The 13,580-nt window shown below is 21.2% G+C and overlaps 1 protein-coding gene across 8 annotated transcripts; it reads right to left on the minus strand.

The window, feature by feature from the left end:
- Window positions 1-1,262: 1,262 nt before the first annotated feature.
- LOC129605385 (AP-1 complex subunit gamma-1) lies at window positions 1,263-12,906 on the minus strand. Of its 8 annotated transcripts, XM_055515109.1 has the most exons (16): window positions 10,284-10,516; window positions 9,092-9,188; window positions 7,258-7,319; window positions 6,899-7,040; window positions 6,644-6,832; window positions 6,200-6,438; window positions 6,056-6,132; window positions 4,950-4,967; window positions 4,407-4,663; window positions 3,948-4,332; window positions 3,667-3,877; window positions 3,440-3,578; window positions 2,763-3,384; window positions 2,555-2,695; window positions 2,341-2,448; window positions 1,867-2,239 (listed from the first exon to the last, which is right to left on the minus strand). In XM_055515109.1, exons 2-16 carry the CDS (start codon window positions 9,106-9,108, stop codon window positions 2,138-2,140), a joined length of 2,709 nt encoding a protein of 902 aa, XP_055371084.1. In that variant the 5' UTR covers window positions 9,109-9,188; window positions 10,284-10,516; the 3' UTR covers window positions 1,867-2,137. The 8 variants fall into 8 exon arrangements, with proteins under 8 accessions (XP_055371082.1, XP_055371084.1, XP_055371088.1 ...); XM_055515107.1 differs by lacking the exons at window positions 9,092-9,188; window positions 10,284-10,516 and adding an exon at window positions 12,782-12,906 and having other exon boundaries at window positions 1,263-2,239; XM_055515113.1 differs by lacking the exons at window positions 9,092-9,188; window positions 10,284-10,516 and adding an exon at window positions 10,722-10,797.
- Window positions 12,907-13,580: the final 674 nt, after the last annotated feature.

A 13,580-nucleotide genomic window follows, 5' to 3' on the forward strand; every position in this document is an offset into this window, starting at 1 on the left:
TTTATCATACTAAAATCTTAATATTTCAAAATACGCTTTCCATATTTGTTCAAGTGATTCCTAAATGTGTTTTATTTTTTCTTGAAAATTCTCTAAAAATAAAATATAATAGGTAGTTGACGTAATTTAATGAGCAATACGGGACGTTAATCAATAATTAATTTTGTAGGAATAATTAATAAAAATTAATAACTCAATACCAATATCAACTGGAAACTTTTTTTTAAATGACTGAAAAATATTTATTATGCATTTATACAGCTTTTATTTTAACTTTCATCAAATTGTCAAAATACTTATTTATAATACTGTAAAAATCATGAATATATAAAATTTTGGGTATTTTTTTTTCCTAATATATACTGCATTTACAAACTTAAAAATATTTATTTAAATTATTTTGGTGTTATTATTTTTTTTTTTGAAACCGGAAATAAAGAAATTTACATAATTATGTTTATAATTATATATAAAACATTTCGGCGGGAATTTTATTTATTTGGCTTGCTTATATCAATAGTATCTGAAAGAAATTGCAAAAGAATATATTTTAATTTAAAATTGATTTAAAAAAAGTGGATTAATATAATAATAAGATTAATTTTAAAAATGCTTAAAGAAGCCACTACTCGAATACGAGTAGAACCAAATTTTATTTTAAAAATTTAGTAAATCTTTTCAAATTATAATTTCCATAGTAGAGAAAATATTTTCACAGTGATTTTAATTTTACATCAAATAATATGAAACTGAAATTACAAAATGAGTTTAACTATTTTTTTTCTATTTTGCTTTTGTTCTTAATTTTCGAATTTAATTCAATGTAATTTAGTATAACAATAAATATTACAATATCCTTAATTTCCTTTCATTTTTGTATTTTGTTATTTAATTTTTACTTTTTTTTGTAGATTTTAATTGTTATTTTTCAATATATTTTTATGAGTGGCTGCCTGTTTTAATTAAAATTTTCGATTTTTCTTAAATCTTCTTTTTTCTTATTAAATTTTTATTTGATTTTATTCTCATTTAAAAATTTTATCTATTTTTTTTTAGTGTTTAAATCAATTTTCTTTTATTAAAAATTATTTATTTTGTTTTGTTTGTTTTATTTCACATTCTAAAATATGAAATAATATTATAAATAATAAAATCATAACACATATTATAGAAGTTTTTAAATTTTTATAAATTAATTTAAAAAAAAATATTAAATGTTAAAAAGAATTAATTATTTATTTAAATTTTTTATAAAATTTTGAGGTATTGAAAAGATTCAATAAATAAAAAGCATTTTTTCATTTATAATTTTTTTTTTTTTTTGGGTAATAATGTTACTAGCTATGATTGAACATTTAGTTTTTCCCACCCTACATTAATAATAAAATTAAAATATGTAATATGATTTTATTATATAAAATTTTATTTCATATTATTTTTATATCTATAGCTAATGTTAGTTTTTTTTTTTTTTTTTTGAATCACCTTTCTGTTATTTTTCATATTGTATATTTTAAGCTATTTGATTTTAATTTTAATTAATATTCATGAATTTCATGTTAAAGTATCAGCGACGTTTTCTTTATATATAAATACATATGTATTTTGTAATAATAATAAAAAAAAAACTGAAAATTAATATATTTATCTAACAAAATACTTTTTTCTTATTTCTTGCTTGTGTTGTTTATTTTTATATTTATTTATTGTGATTCAGCTTCTTTGAAAATTTTTATATTTAAATTTAATTTAAATTTAATTAATATACTTTTTTTTTTATAACAATTTATTTTAGTATAAAAATTCTAATATTTTCTTTTTTAAATTACTTTTATTTTAATTCAAATTTTTATAATTATATTGTTTTGTCTTTATTAATTTTTTATAATATATCCAATAAAATGTTGCGAAAATTAACATTTTTATAAAAAAAAAAAAAAACTCAATGAAATAAAATTAATAATTTGACTTTATATAGTTTTAATATTGAAATATATTATAATAAATGAGAAGAATACATGTATTAAAAATATATGCATTTACATATCGTATATACATATAATATTTATAAATAATGAAAATATAAATGACAAAAAAAAAACTATATAATTATATTAATTTTAATGAACGGACAGATTTATTCGAAAGAGTTTTCAGGAAAACCACTAACTTCCGTTTGTTCGAGAATTGGTTGGCCATCAATTACATATGATATGCGTAGTCTCATTCGTAAAACAGTCTAAAAAAAAATTACAAAAAAAAATAAATAATTAATTTATAATACATAAATTGCTTGTAAGTTTAAAAAAAAATATACAAAAAGTTTTTAATTAAAATTACCTTGGACGTACTGACAATTCGCATTTCTTGTGTAATAATACCACCAGGTGTTAGTAATGAGCCTGAGGGTGATAACATTTGTAATGTAAAACTCTTAGGAACTGCAGCCTAAAACAAAAAATTAAAAAAAAATTGATATTTACATATTTGTATCAATCATTGTTTTCTAATTCTCAAAAAACCATCGTAAGAGGTTTTAAAATGTTTTATTTACTTGAAACAAAAATTGTTCTACGTTTGTTGCAGAATTATTAGTAGCTGTCATAAAAACTTGTAGACAATCGCTGCCCTTCGAGGGACATAATTGTACTAATAATCCATTTTTATCTAACGCTGTCATTTTAGGGCCTTCGGACTACAAGAAAGAAATAAATAACATTTTTAAATAAAGTAATAAATTATATTTTTATTTAACAACTTACCTGAATTTGATTTTGAATTAAATTATTTGATAACATACTAGATTCTAAAATATTCATATTATTTAAACTGGTTAATGCTGGATTAAGTGCTAAATTCGCAACTAAATCTCCATCACCATTTGTTGTTGGAATTGTGTTTATATTATTTAATATATGGTTTTCTATATTTGTTGATGTTATTTGTTGTGGCTGTTGAGAGTTTGATGTTGTTAAATCTAAACCACCTAATAAATCTAATAAATCTTGATTGTTTGTTGTTGGGGTTTGTAATTCCGATGATATTGTATTCGCGTTTTTAGAATTTTTTCTTTGTAAGGTAACGTCTGATGGACTTATATCTGTACCGCACAATAAATCTAATAATGCATTTGATTGGTCTCCTTGATTATGTTGTTCACTTTCTTCTAAACCATTTTCAATTAATTCAGATCCGTTTTCTTCATATGAATTGTTTGAATTGTTTTGTGGTGAAGAACGATTAACTTGTAACGGCGGCATTTTTTCTAATAAGGGCGGCCTTAAATGTTGATGCGAATTAAATAGTTGAGTAAATTCGACACCACGTTGCTGTAAATCTACATTCAAATGTGTACCAAATGTCTCTATTAATGCTTTAATTTCCCTAAAATTATAACAAATAAATTTTTTTCCCCTTTATTTTGTTAATTTTTTCTTACTCTTGACCACTTTGTAGCCTTGTGCTTAATTTAACTAGTGAAACGAGAGCGTATTGCTTACTTGTTGTTGATACTTGAGCAGAAGTTAAAAATTTATTGTAAAGTGCAATCAATTCAGTTTCGGGAGGTTTTTCAAATTCTGCCGAAAGAAAAATTTTTTTAACTTATTCATTAATTTCCTATATGATGTAATGAATCAAATATATTATAATAACTAATTAAATTACCTTCAGGATTTTCGCCATACATAAATAAATCACCATATTCACCTATTGCCCAAACAGCAACTTGAAGTAAAGGCTGTTTATCTTCACAATGATTATTTACTTGAATTGATTCCCATAAACGACTTGTTATATATGTTTGTTCTGGTACAGAACTTCCTGATATTAATTGAATAGTGGATGAAACAACATCATCTCGAACATAATTACCAGCCTTAAAAAAATTGAATAAAATTTTCAAAATAATAAAGTTGTTTTTAAAAGAATAAAAGTATAAAACTAACAGCTATTAAGACACTTAATAAAGTATCTAAATGCCAGCGCGGTGATGGTGCATAGCGTTCAGCGGCCAAAATCATGCCAGAACTACAATGTGCCTTAAATTCTGGATCAGCTTTCTCCAAAAATAATAATAATTCCTTGGTCATAGTACGAATATTTTGTGAATTTATTAAAGCAAATGATAATTCCATAGCACGCCTACGTATTGATACATCAGGATCCTTTAAGCATTCCAAAATAGTTGTTCTATGCCTTTGTACAGCTGATGTATCGGCATGCACGGTTCTTAATAAGGTATTTAAAGCAACATAACGTATATTTTTATCGCTATTTAATAAAAATCGGCCTAAAATATTAACAGCCAAAACACGCAAACCACCTTCCGAACTAAAAATATACAAAAAAGAAAATTAAATTAGATGTTTTTTTATTACAATATTAAATAGTAATATTAATGTTACCGTATATCCATAATTGATAAAACAGTTTCATATAATATTGTATTGCCAACGTTTTTACTAGTCTCAGTATTTGTTGCAACTTGAGCTAAAATATCATTCATTGCTTCTGATGCATCTGGATCATTATGACCCAAAATTCTTAATAGCCTTAAGATTTTTACTTGAAGGAATGGATCACTAACACCACTAACATCATGTTCTGGAGAATAACCAGCCAATATTAAATTCTTTAAAATTCTTACTAAATTTGGGACGATCTAAAATAATAACATGCAAAAAAATAACTTTAATTTCTAATCCGATTCTTCTGATAATTTCATAAAATCATACATAAAAAATATAATATAATTATATGTAATTATAACAAAAAATTTTTAACATTTACTTAATGTATAGTACATAATGTATATATGTATGTATGTTAAAATTCAACTTAAAATAAATTATTTTATAATATTTTAATTATTATACATTAAATTAAAAAAAAAAATAATTAAATAAAATTTTTCACAGCCATATTTTCATTTATAGCGTTTTGCATACCTCTCGATTTCCACTATCCTGGCATAGCAATAACATAAAAAATATGTAATATAGAAACCATTTTTTAATTCATATTAAAAATCAAAATTCAAATTTGGTGCAAATTGGTTTGTATAAATAGATCAAATCAAAAATAATATTGGTATTAAATTTTAAAATTAAAAAAAAAAAAGTGTTTCAACAAGGAAAAAAAGTGAAATGAAAATTAACAACTAAAAACTTAATTGCCGGCGCAATTAAGACAGTTTTTTCGATTTTAAATATTTTGCAAACTTCAAGGAAAATTTGTAAAATAATAAATTTGCTAAACAATATTTTAAAAAATGATTTTACGGCGTTAGTATTCAAAATGAAATTCATGATAGCTAGATGTTTTAATACATATGTAGGTTATTTAATAAATTTTAATGTTCTTTAATGAATGCTTCTATACGCATATATGATTGAAAATAGGTTTTAGAAATTAGAATATTTTTGTTTTCAATAGGACTGCCTAAAGATATATGCTTTTTTCGGCAAGTTTTAAAGTTTATTTCTTAAAAACAAAATAATGCTTTGACAAATTAAAGTGATTTATAACAGAAAGCTTTTTTTTAAAATATTTTTTAAAAAATCTAGCTACTTTCCGCTCTTACTGAATACATAATTAAATTTTAGTTGAACTAAAAGAAAAATACAAAAACTATTAATAATTTTGATCTATGGAATGCTATTTAAAAATTAGAAATATTATTATAAAATAATGTCAATAATTAATAAAAATAATAAGTAATAAGAGGAAACTATTTTTTTACGAAAATAATAAAAATAAAAATTTTTTCATTAATATTCAATTCACTACTTGTAATTATTATGAAAAACATTTTTAAAACATGTGCATTAATATTAGCCTAGGCTATTAATCTTAATACTTTGTGTTTTTGTTTATAAATTACTTTCAAAAATAAATTATTTAAATTTAATTAGATTAAATATTTAAATTCTACATAACACATCAAATTAATAAAATAATTTAGCAATGCTTTAGCTTTCTAAACTAAATTAAAAAAAAAATTAATATAAATTAATTAGTGTTCTTTTTCCCGTGTAAAACATTAAATAATTACCTTTTTAAAATGATTTAAAGTATCCACGCTATTTTCACACATTTCGGTTATTAAAGTTACTCCAGTAATTAAAATACCTAAAATATTATAAAAAAAAAATTAATTATTTTCATACATAAAAAAAATATTATTATGAATATTTACCATGATTCTTTTCACTTAAAAGAGATCTTGTTGCTGGCAAAAAAATTTCCATTAATTCCGGTACACGCCTTATAACACGAAACGCACATAATGCCGCTTTTTTACGTATATAAGTGTTTGGTGATTTCATTAATCTTTCAACTTCACTTGCTAAATCTCTTGCCATTTCTGGTGAAGCAATTGCACCTAATGTACATAGCGCCAAACCGACGACAAATTGTGTTGAACTGTTTAAATCACTACAAATTGAAATAGAAAAAAAAACATTATAGTTAAGTAAAACAAAAAATTATATAAACATTTTTTTTTTTGTATAAAATTTCAAACGAAAATAAGAACTATTTTAGAAATGTTAAAATAATTTAAAAATTTTTAATTTAAATAATTTAGATGTATTTTGAAATATGTAAAAATTATTTATCATTTTAATTTTAAGCTATATACTTCTTTAAGCAGTTTGTTATTAATAAATGAACATCTTGTCTTTCATCTAATAACAACATTGCACCTAAATAACCAATTCGTTTGTCTGTAAAACGTGGACTTGCTGTTAACTTTAAACATTCTAGTTGACCAAAATGTGCTGGATATCCTAACATATGTATGTAAAGTAATTTTGCAATATTTCTACACCTAAAATTAAAAAAAAAAAAACGAATAAATTGATTATTCCTTTTTTTTTTTCGTAAATATTTTTACCTCCAAACAGAATCTTCTTCACGAAACGTGCTACGTATATAGGCACATTCTTTATTAACTACAGCTCTTTCTTCAGCTGCTGTACGCGCTGCACGAATTTGTCTAATTAAATCTCTTAATCTTGTAGGTGTGGGCATTCTCACTACAAAAAAAAAATAATAATAATAAATTAATTAATTACATAATTACATATTTTAAATTGAGAATTATAAAAATAATCAGAAACAAGAAAAGAAACACAATGAAAACAAAAATTACTATATTATGTAGTATAGTAATAAATATACATATATATAAAATTAATTATTTACAAATAATATTTTTTAAAGACAAATGTTAAGTATATATAAAATTATTACCCCTTTCGACAGCTTCATTAAATGCTTGGCGTATTGTAGCCATATTAAATGCTGGATTAAACCTAAAAAAAATTAATAAATCGCATACAAAAGAAAATATTTTTGTTAATTACTTAATATCAGTCATGCAAAAAGAATTTTTTTTTTCTTTTAAATTAAATATTAATTTATGTAATAAAAGAAATTTATGTCAGCAAAATGTTTTTAATTTATAGAATTAAAAATACTTATATAATTGAAAAATAAAAATTTAAATCAACTTAATAAATTGCTTAACAAAATATTGTGCAGCGAAGATACAACATATTTTTTTATTATTGCATAAATTTTTTATTCTTAATTTCAAATTTCTGTAGTATTTTCTTAATACTAAATTTCAGGGAATATATTACTATTTTTTAAGTTAACTATTACTTTCCTAATTTATATTATAGTGCTTTAAAATATATGAGTATAACATCACTTTTAAATTTAAATAATAAAACTTAATTATAAATTCAATCAACTAATAATTATTATCAAGTTAATGCAGATCAAGTTTTTTATTTGATGCGAAAATGCAATTGAGTTATTAAATTAATAACAAAAATAAAATATTAAAAAAAAACCTGATTGCTAAATTCTACATAAATTAGTTTTTAAAAAAAAAACTTATTACTCATGCATGATATTTTAAGGAATCTCGGGTAAGTATAAAAAATTTGTTTTATTTGAAAATTATTGTTTTAATAAATATTTTCCCTTTTGAAAATATTTTTCCTAATAAGTATGACATTAAACATTTTGAAAATGTAAAATTTTTTTACATTTTTAGGTCAGAACTATTTTTAACATTTGATTTATTAGAAGTAAATTTAAAAAATTAAAAAAATTTTGCCAAAACAAAAATAATAAAAATTAAGATAAATTAACAAAAAATAAACCTGGTACCTATCCACCTACTTACCCATTTAATTTAGTAAATAACATTTTCAATAAAATAAAAGGATTCTTAATTAATAAATGGCAAAATCCTATTTCTTTTTTGAATTCATCAATTATATTAAATATAATTTTAAGATATATTATAAAATTATCGCATTGCTTTGAGTTACAATGAACAAATCTATAAATGTGTCCTACATGCCTACAATATGTAGATCGATGATTATGTGATGATGACTACTCAACATAATTTAAGTGGCGCAGTATGTTTTGAAAAATCTTATAAGAAATCTTATAAGAAACAAAATTGAAAAAAAAAAAATTTATTGCCCAATTACAATTACCTATATTGAGAAAGGATAACTATATTATAAATTTATCAAAATTTTATGTAAGTAAATATTTTAAATTATTACTAATATTTCAAATATTATTCTAATTGAGATATTTAATTAATGTATATAATTATGTGGTTAAATAAAATCTTGTTAACGATTTCAAATATTCTAAATTTGTCTTACAAAACCTATCAATCTCTCTTTTGATTATCAGCCCTATTATCATAATTAATAAATAAATAATTAAAGCATATTTAAATGAGCCATTACTTAGATGATTACTAGAAATATTCATCGGTAAGTAGGTAGTAAGGTATAAGTAGGTAGATAGGTAAGTACCAAATTGCCTACACAAATAAATCTTCTATCTTCAAATAAAGTTCAAGAATTGAGAGACTCAAAATTTTGTCACTCACTAATGAAACCCTAATTTTTTGAAATCAATCAAAAACATTAATGATAAATGAATTTATATAAATTGTAATATCTAAACAATAAAAAAAAAAATAAAAGAACGGATAATTATCAAATAATAATAAAAAAGAAAATAAACGAAAAAAAAAATCAATTACCCATGTTCTGAATTCATTTTGTCACAGATTTTTTATCGTCAAAATTTTTTTTCGGATTTTTTCTTTAATTTTTATTTCTTATTTTATTTTTGCCTTCCTACGAAAAAAATATTGAAGCTTTTTTGTTTTTTTATTTTTTTATAATAAATTCGATTACGTGTATTAATTACTAAGTAATTTGACTTTTATTTTATTTATTTACTTATAGGTAAATAAGTATATGTAGGTATATAAGTATAAAAAAATTTTAAATTGTTTAGGTTTTTCTTTTTTTATCTTATAGAAAAGTGGAGCTAATTTTATCCTGACATTAAAAAAAAATATATTTAATTACATTTAATTTTTTAGCGCTTTTTTTTCTATTGAAATTTTTTTTAAACATGGTCATAAATTTTAAATTATTCTCAATGAATTTGAGGAATGAATTGTTGTGGCAACTTGAATACAGGTAGATACGAGTATATCAATATATTTACATTGACATAGGTAGACAGGTGTACCCTGCCTACAATGTATCTAGATATTAATATGAATTTCATGTACAATTAAATTTTATTACTAGTATATGGCTGTATTATACTTTCGTGTAAAATTAAAAATTTAAGAATCTCTACTTGAAGGTTGGCATAGATTATAGGTTAGAGTTTAGTATGATGTTGAAGAACAGTCAAGACATTTAGTTTTATTAACTACTTTTTGAATATTCTTGTTTCTTTTATTAATAATGTATTATTATATTGTTATTTAGTATAATATTTAGATATTGAAATTGAGATAAATTAAAAGAATTAAATTAAAAAAAAAATATGGCTTTTTGTAAGAAATAAGTAGGTATACTACATAAAAATCAAACAGTGACAATATTAAATTTCAATTTTCATTCCTTTTTTTTTTAGAAAAGTCTATATCACAACAATAATATTAAAATTATATAAAAAAAAATTTTTAGTTTCTCTCTAAAATCTTGCATAATGAAAAATTTAAAATTCACATCTCTTTTTTTTCTTTGTTTTTTTTTTTTCTTAATACAAAATTTTTTATTTTAAAAAGCAGCAGGACGTGCATCTCTTTTAAATTTTCTAAAACTTAAAAAAACATACTAGGTACCTAGATTTGTAGGCTTTTTAGGTATCAAATACAATAATCGAATTTAGAAATTAAAAAAAACTATTTTTTTTTAATTCAAACATACTTCTCCTTGTTTTTTTTTTTTTTTGCTTTTGTGATAACTACAATATTTTCAACAAAAAAAAATATTGTTAAGGCAGGATGAATTCATCTACATACAATGAAACAATAAGATTCATATGCAAATAAATATTATTTTTAAGAAAAAAACAAGATCCAAATGAAAAAAAAATATTTATATACAGCAGATTACAAAAAAAAAAAATCACTCTTTCATTTCTTTTTATTAAAAAAGTTGTATGATGGTTAAAACACTTGTTTTAATGGTACAATATATTCAAATAAATATGCAATTAAAAAAAAAAAATTCACTTATTTACACGGAATGTGCACTCTTTTCTTTTTTTTTTTGTTCTATTAGAAAAAATTATATAAAATAAATAACATTTAAATTAAAATTCATACAAATAATACTATTTAAATTTAGAACAAGATAATTTACAAGAACTTTATTTTATTCTCTAGTTTTTCTTTTTTATATTTTGTATAAAATACTTTAAACACACAATTTCCTTTTTTTTTTTTTATTAAACTTATAAAACTTGGAATGTCCAACACATAGGTTAAAATGACGATGAATAATAATGACATTTAGTAATAAGAAAAACAAAGATAAATATATATTTTTTTAAAAAATATATAATTGTAATTCATTCATACTTATGCGACAAAAATTAAAATTTGACATTGATGACGTTTTAAATTTTGTAGAGATTTTGTAAACCTTTTTATTTTTACCCAGTAAACAATATGTTATTATTTTTGAATCCAGTAAACAATGAAATTGCATTATTTAATTTAATTTTGATTGGAAAAAATTTATAGCACAATAATATTATAAAAATTTATATTATAGCATCATACTAAACGTAAAAAAAAATTTAACGAAGAAGATACATACTTGGTGTAAAAAGAAAAAAATGTTAGAATATTAAAAATTATTTAAAAAAATATTAAAATCATCGAAAATAAAAGTTGAATGGTAATCTTAGAAATGCACAATATATCGTAAACGAAATAATTTTAGTTTTTTCTAACTCTATATGGTAAAATAGAGAATTTATATACTTTATTTGGCACAGAAAGTAAAGAAATCATTAAATATTAAATTTCTTTAAATTTTTCTCACAAATTTTTTGTAATAAAAATCAACTAGAAAGAAATTATTATTTTTTAAAATAAAATTAAATTGATAACAAAAAAAGACAGTGTTATCAAACTAAATAAAATTAAAAACAATTAAAATTTAATATTTTAACTACAAACCAATATGCATACATATCCACATATGTGGTTCAAATCTATAATGAATTAAAAAAAAAAAAAAAAAACAGAATTAATTTTTACGATAAATATCACGTAAGTATAAGTTAAACATATTTGAGAATGTAAACAAGTATTTATTTTAAAAATTTATTGAGTAAGTGAACTATTTAATTATCAATTTATTTCAGAATTCACATCATATCCTCACTTCAAATTCCCTCAAGTTGAATGTCATTTTGAATCTGATTTTTGATGCTATAAAGGATTTAAATCCACAAGTATTTATTGCGACTTATTTTGACTTCCGACTATCGAGTATTGATTACTGAAGATCAATTGCAGGGATTGTATTAATGTATGGTCAAACCAATTCTGACAAATGATTCGTGTCCATAATAAAATTTTTGAAACTAGTTTGAATCTGTTAGAATTTGAAATACTAATAAATTTTTAAAAATTTTGAATATTTATGGCTTTCATTTTCTTTTTTCAATAGTTTTCTTTTCAATGTTAAAAATATTGATACACTATTCAGATATTAATTTAGATCGTTTGAACATTAAACTCAGAAAAATTATTATTATTACAATTAAATTTAACATTTTCCTGTTGCATTTTAAAATATACTGTTAAGATTTGCAATTTAATATTATATTTTTGTTAAAATTACATTTTACATTTACCTGCATTTACCAATAACACGTCATTATATTTTTTGAAAACAACAAGATGCGTACGATAAAAATAGTAACTTAAGATATTAATATCTAGGTTTTTACTCATGTGAAAATTAAAAATGCTTGTTATTGTATACCCGTAGATACATAAGGTGTTATCTATTATTTATGATATTAGCGCAACAACTACATATAAAATTAAATTTATTATTGATGTATACAGAATTTGTATTATCAAAATGAGTTAAAATTTGCTTAAAGAAAATAATATTATTTTATTTTTTTAATTTTTGTAGGAATAAAGAATAGTTTTTTTCTTTTATAAATGTCTTTTAATCCTAGTATTTGTTATCAAAAATGCTTACGATCGCAGTATTAACAAATTTTTGGTTATTTTTTTGTCATTACGATAACAATTTTGAGGGGGTGTATTTCTAATATATAGGTCAAGTCAATCCTCATAAAAACTTTAATTTTCAAACAAATTTCATCATATTTTTTAGAAATTCGTAATTTAATCAAATGTACGCATTTATAATATAATTATGAATGAACCTACCTTCGATTTTGATCTGGTGGCAAAACGCTCCAATCTTGATCATAATAAGGATATGTGTTATCAACCATTTTTAAAAACTATCAATTTTTTTCTAAATTATATTAAATATTAATATTTCTTTTTATTTTATTTTTTTTTTACTTTAAATATATAATCTATATTTTAATAACAAAATTATTTTATTATAATTTTTTTAATTATATTCACTAAAATTATGACACATTATTAATGCAAAGATTAATTTTTTATATTACAGAGAACAATTAAGAATAACTAAATTGAAAAAAAAATGTTAATAAAATCACGACGTTTATACATACTTCTGATTTATATTAAAGGCACATACATCCATAATTGTCTATATTTTCGAAGTTCTTACTACACATATGTAAGTTATTCATTTTTTTTTTTGTTGTTCAGTTTAATCTTATCAGATTTTTTTCCAGAAAATTATGAACATTTAGATATGTACATATACCTATCAGTATACACTTAATAATATACATACGAATGCTCATACTGTTATCGCAAGTAAATTTTTATCAAAACGAATAAAATATTAATGATAAAAAAATTGATATTACAGAGTAGTTAAATAAGCGACTTTATTACCTTTTACTCAAAAGCGAACGAGCCAATTTAAACAAGGTACATTGCAAATTATTGATCTAAACTAGCTACTGATGAAAACTTTAGAATTTTTTTAAAAATATAAATGAAAATATTAATTATTATTTTAACTTTCGTTTTTTTTTTAAAAATGAAAATAATGAAAACCGTTTCTAAAAACTCAATTCAA

Source organism: Condylostylus longicornis, unplaced genomic scaffold (assembly GCF_029603195.1).
Source record: "Condylostylus longicornis isolate FDR11 unplaced genomic scaffold, ASM2960319v2 ptg000013l, whole genome shotgun sequence".
Lineage (NCBI taxonomy): Eukaryota > Metazoa > Arthropoda > Insecta > Diptera > Dolichopodidae > Condylostylus > Condylostylus longicornis.